The 13,457-nt window shown below is 37.3% G+C and overlaps 2 protein-coding genes across 9 annotated transcripts; both read right to left on the bottom strand.

Moving 5' to 3' along the window:
- Positions 1-1,880: 1,880 nt before the first annotated feature.
- LOC112281793 (putative protein arginine N-methyltransferase 6) lies at positions 1,881-8,113 on the bottom strand. 6 transcript variants are annotated; one of them, XR_016502461.1, is made up of 14 exons: positions 7,540-8,113; positions 7,298-7,363; positions 7,115-7,183; positions 5,987-6,022; positions 5,414-5,479; positions 5,085-5,153; positions 4,827-4,904; positions 4,390-4,468; positions 4,163-4,257; positions 3,867-3,951; positions 3,272-3,483; positions 2,856-2,974; positions 2,438-2,735; positions 1,881-2,260 (listed from the first exon to the last, which is right to left on the bottom strand). XR_016502461.1 is itself a non-coding variant. In XM_024518682.2 (13 exons), the coding sequence occupies exons 1-13, from the start codon at positions 7,711-7,713 to the stop codon at positions 2,693-2,695; spliced, it is 1,191 nt and encodes a 396-aa protein (XP_024374450.1). In that variant the 5' UTR covers positions 7,714-8,113; the 3' UTR covers positions 2,355-2,692. The 6 variants fall into 6 exon arrangements, 4 of the variants coding, with proteins under 4 accessions (XP_024374450.1, XP_024374451.1, XP_073389493.1 ...); XR_016502462.1 differs by having other exon boundaries at positions 2,461-2,735; XM_024518682.2 differs by lacking the exon at positions 1,881-2,260 and having other exon boundaries at positions 2,355-2,735.
- Positions 8,114-8,908: 795 nt separating this feature from the next.
- On the bottom strand, positions 8,909-12,469 carry LOC112281794 (caltractin). 3 transcript variants are annotated; one of them, XM_024518685.3, is made up of 7 exons: positions 12,327-12,469; positions 10,736-10,859; positions 10,569-10,605; positions 10,392-10,419; positions 10,015-10,167; positions 9,625-9,727; positions 8,909-9,203 (listed from the first exon to the last, which is right to left on the bottom strand). In XM_024518685.3, the coding sequence occupies exons 1-7, from the start codon at positions 12,327-12,329 to the stop codon at positions 9,142-9,144; spliced, it is 510 nt and encodes a 169-aa protein (XP_024374453.1). In that variant the 5' UTR covers positions 12,330-12,469; the 3' UTR covers positions 8,909-9,141. The 3 variants fall into 3 exon arrangements, with proteins under 3 accessions (XP_024374453.1, XP_024374455.1, XP_073389495.1); XM_024518687.3 differs by lacking the exon at positions 12,327-12,469 and adding an exon at positions 11,277-11,297; XM_073533394.2 differs by lacking the exon at positions 12,327-12,469 and adding an exon at positions 11,158-11,179.
- Between the last annotated feature and the right edge of the window lie 988 nt (positions 12,470-13,457).

Here is a 13,457-nt window from a genome sequence, read left to right as displayed (position 1 = left end):
ACTTGTCTGAATTGTTTTTTCATCGAGTTCTTGTCCTTGACAATTACATAGTATGAAGTGATATTATATTGAAATAAACATAACATAGCCAAAGAAAGGTAGCTTTAACAAAATTGAGATATAATTTTAGTAAGTTTATATATATATATATATATTAATATTTATGTTTATATTTTTATTTTTATTTTTATTTTTACTAAAGTTATAATAACAAAAAGTTGTCAACATGCATCACAACTATAGTGTAATAAAAATATATCTTAATTATATTATTATTCTAATTATTATTTTTTAAATTTTCATATATTTTTATATATTTTTATATATATTTATATTTTTTATAGGTCTTTATCTATATATTAATAAAAAAATATATATATTTTTAGATATAATGCTTTATTATTGCCAATTCTTTTGTCTAAATTGGAATTTTTACTTCCAATTGTAACTATAGATATTTGAATAAAAATGTACTTTTTAAGTCTTTTGCGCTTGAATTGGTATGGCAATGATAATTGTAAAAACTTTAGATCAAGTTGTTCACTCTATTTATAATAAGATTATATAAACACAAGAGTTTTTAGAGGTAGTTTATGTCATCCTAGATTTGTCTTTGTTTTCTATTTTACTATTAAAAATGCATTGAGTATATATGTTTATATATATGGTTTTTTTTATGTAATTAATTTATTTTAAATCTTTATTTTTAAAACTTAAATTATTTTTCTTTAATAACATTAAATCATACATTTATTGCACTAATAATTAAAGTTGAAAAAATCAAGTATTAATTATCATTTTTTGTTTATTATGTAAATATATTATTTTTGCAATATATAGAGAATATTTTCCTTTATTATGAAAATCATCAGTATTTTTAAATATAAGTATTGGTATTGAAAGTATAGATAATATTTTACATAATTTTGACAAATTATGCAACAAAAAAATTATGATAGTAAAATCCATGTCTATAAACTACTTGTTCTTATTCTTATATCTTTATATGGTAAAAAATAATGTACCTAAAATAATCTAATATGTAATACCTATATTTATCAAAATATACAAAAAAGAGACAATTGTTTTTTTTTTTTTTTTTTTTTAATTTTTAGATACAAACATCAAAATACAAGAATACATAGTGTTTTGATTAATTAATTGGAATCTACAAAAATATTAAAGAGAAATAATTCAGCAATTTTACATCTATTTTAGAAAGATAAAAGATTTAATTATATTATAAAATAAATATTTTGATAGTAATTTTTTCATGTTTAATTGGACTATAACAAATTCACCTTTTCTATGTGACTATAGAATGAGACCAAAAACTTTCTTATACATAATTTTTTTGTTTTTTAATATAGCTTCATGAGCACATCCTAAATCTTTAAACGTAAAATTAAAAAACAATAAAAAATTCTAAGTATATCTTTAGCAAAATGATAAAGCAATCTAATTTTTTACTAAATTGACCCACATGCCATGTTCCCAATTGTCACCCTTGTTCCCAATATTTCCAACCCCCTACCCCCATCCCTAGCAATAGTTGGAAATGGGGAATAGTTAGGAATAGGGATGGAGGCTCCAACAATGCAATGATGCTTAAGATAGAGTGGATTGCTTTAGTAAAAATTTGGATCACTTTATCATTCTCCTTTCTTTAAAGGTTATTAGTTTTGTAATTACACATAAGCAAACCTTGCCATGTATTATATGTAGATTTTTAAATAAAAATAATAATTATATAAAAGTAGTTTCAACTTGTGTATTCAATATGTTGGAATCTATTTCTTGTATAATCTTGTTTTCACTTATTTATATTTTTGGATGATACATTCTAGTACAATGCTAGCAAACAATCAAAGGATATAAAATTTCAATCATTTTTCTCTTCACAATAACATTTAATTTTTTCACCAATTTACAAATGCCATGTAAGTGAAGCTTATGGATTCTAGTTAAAGATCCATAAATAAATGTCAATTCAACTTACCTTTCCTTACAGAAACTTGAGCTTGTTCAATTGTCACTAATTAAGATTCACACTTTAATGCATATTATCTGGAATTGTGCTATTCTAAATTAGCACTCTCATCTCGAATAATTCACATATTATCCCACAAGGCCACTATGAACTTGCGAGAAGCTTAATCGAGCGCTTGTGTCGGTAACAGTGGTGGTTCTGATGTGTTTTCACTTGACTTTTCAAACCTTAAGTTATGTTGCAAACCGCAATGTTTGGAGTCCTCTAAGTCTGCAATACAGTTCAGGCCGGTTTGAGATCAGCTCCATCTAATCGAGTTCACTTATTCTTGTAGGGGCTGAGGACAAAAACGGAGATTTTGAAATGATTTTCGAACTGTCCAATCTCAAAATTAAAATAGAAGTAGCATGAAAAATGAAAGAGAGAAAACAGCGCAGTCGTCTCTACGTTTTTTCTAGGATGTTATGCACCTGTGGGTGCAATTTGATGACATCAATTTTCTGTGGTATGTGGTCTTAATCGGCAATCTATTCAGGTCCTTGCTACGATTCGTGGAGGTGCTCAACTCGGTAGTCGGATTTCTAACAAAAATTGTGCCTCCACCTGCTATATCACTGCAGGTTTAGAATGCAGGGAGTATTGGACTCGGGCAATCAGATTTCTGACAACAATGTGCTTCCACCTGGCAACGATAGAAGCTCGTCATCTCATCACAGACTCTTTAACACATTCTCGATTCCCCGATCTGCAAACAATTAAACCAGAAAGGTTATTTCCCATCATTGTCCCCATAGGCTTTGAAAACATGGATATCAAAGGTAACCATCACGCGACATGATGAGCGTAGGTTTCAAATGGCAGATACCTGTACTTCAAGTGAATGTTAAGAAACCGCGGATTTTCTTTACTCTGCGATAGTTCGATTGAACCCGAAATCTCCTGATCTTGTTTTACTTCAATTGGATCATATACATACAAAATGGTCTGAACCAACCAGCAATAGACAGACTTTCTTAGTTGTAAATCTCTAACTAGTAAGAAAAGATGTTGGACATATGGTAACACTTCAGAAAATAACAACTCTATCATCCAGGCGAGTTGAGTTCTGTAACAATATCGAAAATCAGTCACAACTGGATGCACGGTGATTCAGCCATGCACCGCGAAGGACCACTAGTAACAAAATGAAAAGTTCGACTACGAGGAAAACAGAGACTTAACCTTCAAGATTAAGATAATCTCATGCAAAAACGACAATATTCTTATTGCACGAATACGAACCTGAGCCCAATGAGTTGGGGTAGAATCAGGAGCTGTAGAGAGAACAATACAATCACTGGGATTTGCTCGCTTCTTGGTCCGACTGTTTCCATTATTGTCATTTTCACCAGAAAAAGAACTATCCAAAGAGGAGTCTGATTGCAAATCCGTTTCTTGAAGAACTCGAGTTCCAAACGACACGTCGAACCAAATACAAAATCCATGTAAGGGAGCTGCAATTGCAAGAAATACTAGATCAAATTACCAATAAAATAAGCAAGAAATGTCGTGCGCAAGCATGTGAATCTCAAGAGCCTGAACTGACATACAAAGCTCCAAAACCATGTGTAGGTATGAGACATCTCCTGCATGAACTTTGCGGTTAAAATCTGGCCTTCCTGTTATAATTATTACTTCACAAAGCCAGGGATCGAGACGCTTGTTGACTATGAAACCTTCTTTCGCTCCTATCACCCAAAGATTCTGATTTCATCCCAACATGATATACACAACCAAGAAACAAATAAGAAGAGTTCGCTTTTTAAGCCCCATGTTTTAGGATGGTTCGAAACTAGCCCACCACATGAAAATATATGGACGTGTGAGAAGCGCTTACCCATCATAATGGAGGACACAGAGAAGTCAGCTTTAACTGTTTCAAGCTCCCTCACAGTCACTGTATTACAATCGATTTGCTTGATCTGCAACCAGATGCCCATGTCAATACCTGTAAACCAATGCGCAACTAAGTTTTTAGATGTCAAGTAAAGAGCATCAGGTTGAGATAAGGCATGCACGTCTACACATTCAACACCGAATCAAGTTAAATAGCATGACATGATGAGTATTCACAAGAGCCTATTGAAAAAAGATAAGAGGATAAAGTGTATCCAGAGAGCGTAGTTTTCGAACCACTATAGGCCATGATAAAACACTCTCAGCTGGAACTGTCTCAATGCATGGCTCCTCAAAAGAACACTGCTTCGCCAAAGGCAACATTGCCGACACTGCAACCATTCCAACAAACGGCTCATTAATCTTTTAGAAGCGAGACACCATTATCTGCGTCAAAATGCATAGGCAACTCTAAAACATTATAACACGACCTGCTGCGAACAGGTTCTTGACTTAATACTTACTATCGATGCCATATACACTGCGCCAAAAGTCGATGCATTCTGAATATTTCTCAGCATTGGTGATCGGCGCCATGTACAACTGCACATGTAAAATGCTGAGCTCAGAAAAAAAAATGCAAATCTGGCGTTAGTAATATAGGTGCCATTCACAAAGCAGACATGCCAGATGGAGAGATTGAACAGAATGTCTAGAACAACTCCAAGGTGTTAAGACATTCTGCTGCAACTCGAAAAATTCAGTTCTAATGTGCAACCATACCATCATCAATCATTAAAATTGGTACTCAAGAGTCCGATCGTAAGAGAAGGTCGCGATCATTCAACCAGAAACATGAGGCTATTAACCAACGAAAAACTGCAACAGATGAGAAGTTGCAAGAAGGTACATCAGAAGGAAAGGAGGGGTTTGAACCCGCATTAGGATTGAAGACACATACAGTTGCAAAAGAGGGAAGCATGAGACCACCAGGCTTTAACCATCGATCTCGAGCATATATGACGCTACCTAACATGCTCTGCAATCACAACCTAACATTAGAATAGAAAACTGCAGAAATAAGAGTACTTACGCCAAAACCGCCGACCCTATCCAAATTGCAGCTTAAATGTCTAAGAGGAGATTCGTTATCATCAGCTGAAGATCAATTCGTCTCAAAACCCTATCTGTCAAAGCCACTAAGCATAATCATGGTTACCTCGTAAAGAAGCATGTAACCCATCCATTCTGATACGATAACATCTACTTCTTCGAATATCTGTAAGTCCTGATAAACAGAAACAACACAGAGGTACATAATTTTCACTCTTAAGTCCACAAAGAACGTTAGCAGTAAGGCAAAGCATCAATAAACCGAAGATTCAGAAGATCAAGACCCATAATGTTCAACTTTCATTGATCAGTTCAATGTAATCTACAGAAGTACATTTAAAGAGCTAACTATGTGTAAGGCATACACAAAGAACATCTTCGATCACTTTAAGTGATCGATACATCCTTAAGATGATATTTGGAAAGGATTTGCACCTCCACTCTGCCGTGATGAACTGTAATAACATCGGAAAGATTATTTGCCTTCACCACCTCTCTTGCCTGCACAATGAGAGCCCAACGAACATCAACAGAAAACAAGAGAATAAAACCAAACGATCCATACGTTCAATCTTTGTGATTCAATTTTCTGTTTCGGTGCACCCCCAACCGCAGCATCTGTGTATCAAACTCAATTACGGTAGTTCATGGCCTTTCTGCCAGTTACAGCACCCACATGAAGCATCATGCTAAACCATCACAAATACCCAAAGGTGCGTAGTATTATGATGATGTAATCAATATGCATGAAAGCAGTAATATAAACCAATTCATTACATCTAAAAGCGTATGATAAATAGTAAAGGTGAATAAAAATCAGAAACACGACCACGAAGAGTTGCGTCGTTTACGAAATTCATCAATGCCGTTGATGATTCCATTACTAAAATGCTTCAAGAAGACAACAAACACTTACTTAAGAACTCCTCACAAAAGACACCCTAGAGATCAAGGACGGCGAGTTAAATACACGTGCATAAGTTTCCGTGTAGACAATGAAGATCGTACCTGCACTGCAATGGCACTCGCATCCACGGCATGAACCTGAAAGAGATCCACCCATGTTATTAGTTGTCAAATCATGTCTTCCTCAAACAGGCAACGAGCTACAGAAAACCAAGAAATAACTGCGCATAAAAAAGCGAAATTTAACACATCAAGATTTAATCAAACGTGCCCACCCTGATTTCGGTGTGTATATTGCTTCCATTCTAGCTATCATGATCCATGCAATCGAAGCTCATAGATTTGAAAAATACAGCTGATCCAATAGACAAAGAGCTTGTGGCTGAAAAGAAAAAGGTGCCTGAGCTCAAAAACCAGCTTGATAGCTCAAAGACGACCAGCACTAATGTTGAGAATGTGACTGCATTGAGGACAAAAAAAACTCCGAAGTTGAAGCATGGCATCATGAGGATGATAAACTATCTTGCTGAGGGATAACTATGAGGATGGAGAATTTTTCTGTGATCGATTGACTGTTGCAATAGATACATCTTCCAGAGGATCATTCGATCATGAATGTTGACACAAATACTCGAATGAGTGTCAAGAAGAAAGGCGGAACGTTATTGGGATAATGTTAAAATGCGAGAATTTGCAGGATGAAGTTTTCACAATGGAAAGGAACCTCGGAAATGTAGAGGATCAGCTTGAGTTCAATCCGACTATGAAAAACTAAAAGAAAGTGATGAATCCTAAACTAAACGCAGAAATCGACGTGCAGTCCATGTGATTTTTCACATGAATATCCAGGTCACATAAAGGAATTACTGGTAATTTGATTAGAACTGGAAGCTAGAAACTGAATTCCGCAAGTGCCAAAAACTTGTGACGTTCAAAATGACGCGGCATCAGAGAAACTTGCAGAAAAGAAAGAGGCGATTCAGTCAGGGTTAGAGATCAACGGCTTCTGAGATAATCCCATACAAAACCATAACTAGAGAACAGAAGAAACGCAGTGTAGAGCTACAATCTCGGGCACTACTAGTAAAAAACTAACATTACACGTAAACCATGTCTCGATAGCATGTCGAAAAATTTCCAGGAAAAAGTTAAGCTATGCATAGTTTGAATTTTAATACAAATAATGGGAAAGAGACGAAACGAAAGTAAAAGAATAACGAGAGAACCTGCCTTTCGAGCACCCGCATAAGCACAAAAAATGGAGAGTATGCCTGTCCCACATCCTACATCCATAACAACCTGCTTATCCAGCACCGAGTATCAATAGCCGCACAGTTCAATAACAACAATGGAGGAAGAAAAGAAAAAATTGTAATTTGATAAGGAACATGATAATAGATATTGTAAACTAACCTTGTCTCGAATATAATCAGCGTGGAAGAAGATTGCATCTCGATAGGCATCTGTGCGGGCTCGATCCTGCATAGGGCAATGCATTGCTGCTTCATTAGTTGACAAATGGATGCACACTTCAGACACATCCACAATTTAACATGCTCTCTACAGCCCCGAGCAGACAAACGGAAAACAGAACGCAGGAAACGGTGGTCCGAGATTGGCAAAACACGCTACAAAGAGAGAGCGAGCGACTTGACCTTGATCATCTCTTCGTGAATACCAACATGAGAGTAGGCGTGGAAGTAGGCTCGATCTTGGTCGAGGAAGCTGGAGGCCACGACGCCTTCTTTGGGGGCGACGACGACGGGTGGAGGAGCAGGGAGCACGAAGCCCGAAGGAGAACGACGCGAGTGCGCATACTTGTCTCTCATATTCACACTAAGAGTGAGCGAATTGATAGGATTAGTGAGCAGAGTAGGCAGCAATGGAGGCAGCAATGGAGGAGGAAGAAGAAGCACGACGACGACGACGACGAGCAACACGACAACAATGAGGCCTCCGTTCCGAAACTTGGATTCCAAGAGGAACAGAAGCAAGACCGCGGCACAAGTGCAGTCACAACTAGAAGCAATAAAAACACACAACCTCGGAAGAATGCAACAGCAAGGGTGGGAACAAAAACACAAAATCCAAAAAACACACACACACTCACACACACAAATACACACACAAAGCAAAGCACGCTCAGGCAGCAACAAACACTCGTCGCCGGAATACTAGTGCCTGCGCTTCTCCGTTTCAAGTATAGTTTTGCAATTTTGCACTACCTCCACAACGTATATCCTCGATTTTTATTATTATTGTTTTTGTATTCTTATTCATACGTATTTTTGTGTGTGCGTATGTAAGTATCCTCCGTGCAGAAATAGGTCACGGCCCGCCTTGTGCCTTGTTTTGTTTTTCTTAGGTAGGGTACCCACTTTTTATTAGGGTGGGGTCACTTAGGGTGCCTTCACAGCTTGTGTTATGGAGCATGGAACAAAACTAAATCTAAACTAAAACTAAACTAGAACATTAGGATGATGAATGGTCATTAAACTCATTAGTGGAGATTTGGCTTTCCTTCTATGTTTGATGTGTGTTCGTGTTGTGGTTTGGGAATTTTTGGACTAGAAATCAAAACATTGTGATAACAAAATGACATGGGTATGACCATGATACACATATTTATCAACAAGGTTGCACTTCTATGTATGTATACATTGTGTTTTTCTTTTCTTTTTTTGAATTTTTGAATTGATTTTGAATAGAATATTATTGATTAACAATTAATTTAAACTTTTATTTAAAATTATTTTTAAAGAGATAAGTTTAATTGACCTAAAATCTATTATTTACTAAGAATAGTCTTTAAATTTTGAGTTTTATTGCAACCAGATTTTATAAAACCAATAGTTTTATTCAATATTAAAATAAGAATAAAGAATCAGAAGTAAAAAATATTTTAAAGAGAAAGTTTTTGAATTTATACTATTTTTAGAAAATTTAAAAACAGAGTGAGTTATTTATGTTGCTGGTTATTTTTCTTATATTATAGAAATTTAATCAATCATGTGAAAGCTTAACTTTAAAGATAAATTGAGTATTTTTGTAAACTTTGATCTTTTTAAACATATTACAAGATTAAAAACATATTACAGTTACTAAATTGTTACCCACCATGAGAATATACTACTATCCACATTATCCTTCCAAAGAAATGACTTTACATTGTAGACTCTTAACAAGTGATTGAATGCTTGCATGCTCTATGTTCAGCAAGAACAACCATGCAACTCTTTTCATATTCAACTTGTATACTAAAAGAGGCTTGTTTTTTTCATGATTCTGTAAAATTCCTCTTCATTGATTTCACCATCACCTATTCAACACATTCACAAATTTCATGTAAGTATCTTAGAATGCTGAAGCATGAGTAAAGCTAACTTTCCTTTTTAAAGAAAGATTTAAAGTTCAATCCTTACGACAAATAATAGCAGGCGAAAAATCAAGTCAATAAATTACACACACACACATATATATATAGATATATATATATATATATATATATGAAATACATTTTGCATGCTATCAAATAACACATGTTTCAAAAAATCATTTTGGTATCATTCTTTCGAAATTGTTCACTTGCACTAATGATGTGGTACACTTTCAAAAGTATCATGTCCGTATCAGTTATATGCCATTTTAAAATGAACTGTACATAAGAGTTTAAAGGGAAGTATGTAGGTAGCATTCCATCCTGTTCTTCGAATACACGAATCAAGGTTGCAAAAGATTACCATCGCGATCAGCTTCATCAATCATCTCCTGCAACTCTTCATCAGTCATGTTCTCTCCCAGCTCCTTCGCAACACGCTTTAGGTTTTTGAAAGATATTTTACCCTGAAAGACATCATCTACTTAAAGAAATGTTGACTTAAAATCTTCCATCATCATCTTTACCTCGAAAGGGATTCTGTGTTTCCATGCCTACTTGTTTCGCTAAACCATATATCTCTGATTTCAAATATTATCTTTCACAAAGATTTAACCAGATCAATTAACGATCTACTAAGATCATTAGAATACAACAATGAGCCTTCAATTACCTACTCTGGTTCTAGGAAATGAGGGATTTAACAAAGCTGTTTATTTTACAGATACGGAGTACAATCCTTCAAGATACTCACTGTTTCGTCATCATCGAAAAGACGGAAAGCTTTCATAATTTCCTCCTTAGAATCGCGCTCCCCCATTTTTGTAGTCATCATTTGTAAGAACTCCTCAAAGTCAATGGTGCCACTTCCATCTTTGTCGATGTCGGCAATCATCTTCTTAATTTCCTGCAATCAGAAAAATCATGGAACAACACTAACGTTTTTGATGCTTGATAAACTGCATTTATTTCTTCACAAACTACCCACAGTTTATGAAGTCGCTGAAAGTTCATGGAAAACACGAACTAAAAAGCAACCAAAGCCAACATCAGTTTCATTAGATATCTTTATAGAGTGAGCAGGTTATTAAACCCCACATCAGCCACAACTTCCCAAAGCAAAAATCTGACCTCTTTCTTGGGTTCAAATCCAAGTGCCCTGCCACAAGCAACAAATGTATCAGCCATCAATTGAAATGAAACACGTAGAGACTTCTCAACCCGAAAGTGTAAGCTTCAGAGCATTATTCATGACTTTTCATGCATGCGTCGTAATGCACAGTATTATTTACACTTGAATGTGATCACCTCATGGCCACTTTGAGTTCTTTCGCATCAATCGTCCCTGGATAACAAAAAGGCGCATGCACGCACACATATCAGTCAACCTATAAGCTGAACGTCGCTCGCTTGCAATAAGACCAGATTGACCTTGTTGAACCATTCATCAACCAGACGGACCTGATGAAGCTCACCAGAGCCATCTGTGTCAAAGAGGTCAAAGGCTTCGCGAATTTCTTGTTTCTGCTCTTCAGTAAGGCCTTGAGAACGACCCTTGTTCTTATCCCGTCGAGCGGTACCCATGCCTTTGCGGAAACTCTGCGTTGCACAAGTAGAAATCCCAACAGGGCACATTACTTATTTGCGAAAGAGCTAAAATAATCTTCAGCGGATGCAGGTTTCGATTTTCGAAGAAAAATACAGCACGCCCTGCTGCTGCTGCTGCTGAAATATACGTGTGAAGGAAAAGTAATTCAAAGCTTTAATGCACGTACTTTTGAAAGGCAACCAACTTGAATCATGGATCTCTTAGTATGGTCTAGGATCACATCTTAAACCGTCTTAAATGTGGTCTAAATCAGGCCAACAACGGCTAAAATAGAAAACATCGGCTTACCGAGTGGCAGCAAGTACTAAATCCTCAAAAACAATGGAAGGTCTCCCCCGGTGAATACTATACAATACAAGCCATCAACTTTTCAATGAAACAGAGACAAAGTAGGTAATAAAACCCACCAACCAAGTGTAAGGTCAGTAATCGAATCGGAGCACGAACGAATCCATTGCAACGATCTCGAAGGCAAGCCCCGTGATGATAGGACAAGTCATTCAGGAAATGAAAATTTGTTGAGGTACACTTGCGGACTCAGTTGTCAAAGAAGACAATACTAAGGCAACCAAGCTGCGCCTCTTTATGCCAGTACCCGGAGGCGCAGAAAAGCGATTTCACAACTAAAGCATAAATTCTCACAGGTGTTGGGCTTTTGCCTTGCGTCTCTCTCTCTCTCCCTCCTCCTCTCCCACTAAGGATGTTGACCTTGGTTCATCGAACCTTGACTTCGTGCCACAGGTTTCATGCACTTCCTGTGACTTCTGCTACATATTACTACATATGGACCAATATAAGACCTTCAAAAGGTTCTTACAGAACTTACTGAAGAAAAGTGACTGGCCCCTAAGATAATCCATCCTGTCATCTCTCACCTTCGAAACGTCATCAGGACTTGTACCAAAACATTGGCAGCCTTGTTTATCCCAATTGCGTCAGCATATTCAATGTAATATCGTTCTTCCTCTAATAACGGCTTTAATCATGGGAGGCCACATCTCAATTAGATGAACCTCTTGCGACTAGAATGGCTATAAGAGCAAGGAGGCAGATCCTCCGGCAATTTACGGTGGTACCACCGCCGTTGGCACCTAACAACGTAAGCACTTGCTGCATGGTATTCACTACAAACCGACGCTTCAGGGCCGAAACCACTAAAAAGGGTTTGGCAGGTAGCAACTCGTCCACGGAGTTGGCAATATTGTCGTCACCGAAGCAGACACGGACGCCAATGCAAACCGAATTCAGAAACCAATTACTTCATGTCCAACCTCCGAAACGAGATTAACATCAAACCCGTTAGAACAACATTCCATCACAACAAGCGAAAACAATTCAGAAATCCTGCTCAGACACTTCCCGCACAACCAATTCATCGTCTGGAACTACGACTTCTCACTCATCCCCTCGTCTTGAACCATGCAATTCTCATCGCAAAATCTGAAGGATATACGAACCATGACTTCGGGCCGACTTTATTCTCCAAAGCACGTGCAAACGCTGCTTGAATTTTTTCCGAGAACACGCAACTTCAAGCACGTCCACCGGGTCGCGTGAACGTGCACGAAAGATCTACCTGTGAGATTAAGAAGTCAATATTATCAGAGCACGTTTGAGCAGAATGACAGGGAAAGAATATGGAACAGCAACAACAGCAGCAGCAGCAGCAGTGAAGACATGAGGGAACTTGAGGGTTCTGCCAAGAAAAGAGTGGGGCGGTGAAACCAGGCTGATCCCATACTCGTGAAGCGTAACCGACGGCCCACGGCAACGTCTGTCGCAACCGTCTCCGAACCGTCACTCGTCGTCCAGAAACAGAATGGTTGTGGCCCCCAATTCGTCCGTCCGTTTTGCAGTTCGTTCGTTTGCTGGCTGGTTCGTTCGTTCGTTCGCTGTTCGGTTCGTTCATTCGTTGGCTGGTTCATTCGTTCGCTGGCTGGTTCGTTCGTTAGTTCGTTCGTTCGTTCGTTCGTTCATTCGTTGGCTGGTTCGTTCGTTAGTTCGTTCGTTCGTTCGTTGTTTGGTTCGTTCATTCGTTGGCTGGTTCGTTCGTTAGTTCGTTCGTTCGTTCGTTGTTTGGTTCGTTCATTCGTTGGCTGGTTCGTTCGTTAGTTCGTTCGTTCGTTGTTTGGTTCGTTCATTCATTGGCTGGTTCGTTCGTTCGCTGGCTAGTTCGTTCGTTCACTTGCTGGTTCGTTCATTCGTGAATTCAACTGTTTGTCCTCCACCTCACTCCAACACCATATCGTTCTTGACATGGTCGGATGATATTTTGGGCATATGGATGGATGGATTATGGATTCTGTTGCCAAGTCCACCTAAACATTCTTGACGTGGTCGTATGATATACTGGACATATGGATGGATGTGTTAGGGGTTCTCATGTTGCCAGTCAGTAGTTATTTATACTTGTGGAAACTCATGTTGTTGGCCACAAAAAAGGTATAAAATTTTAATTTGTAGTTGCTAAGTCAAATTTTGACCACTTTTAAAGAAATGTTGACCAAAAAATAAAAATGTGTATGCATAACAATGAAACTATTTTTGTTTTTTTCATTGTAATTGGCCAACACGATTTTTATTTATTG

The sequence above is a fragment of the Physcomitrium patens genome, chromosome 4 (assembly GCF_059467195.1).
Source record: "Physcomitrium patens ecotype Gransden chromosome 4, ASM5946719v1, whole genome shotgun sequence".
NCBI classification, from domain to species: domain Eukaryota; kingdom Viridiplantae; phylum Streptophyta; class Bryopsida; order Funariales; family Funariaceae; genus Physcomitrium; species Physcomitrium patens.
Note: the sequence above shows the minus strand (reverse complement) of the source record. Positions and strands in the feature narration are given on the sequence as shown.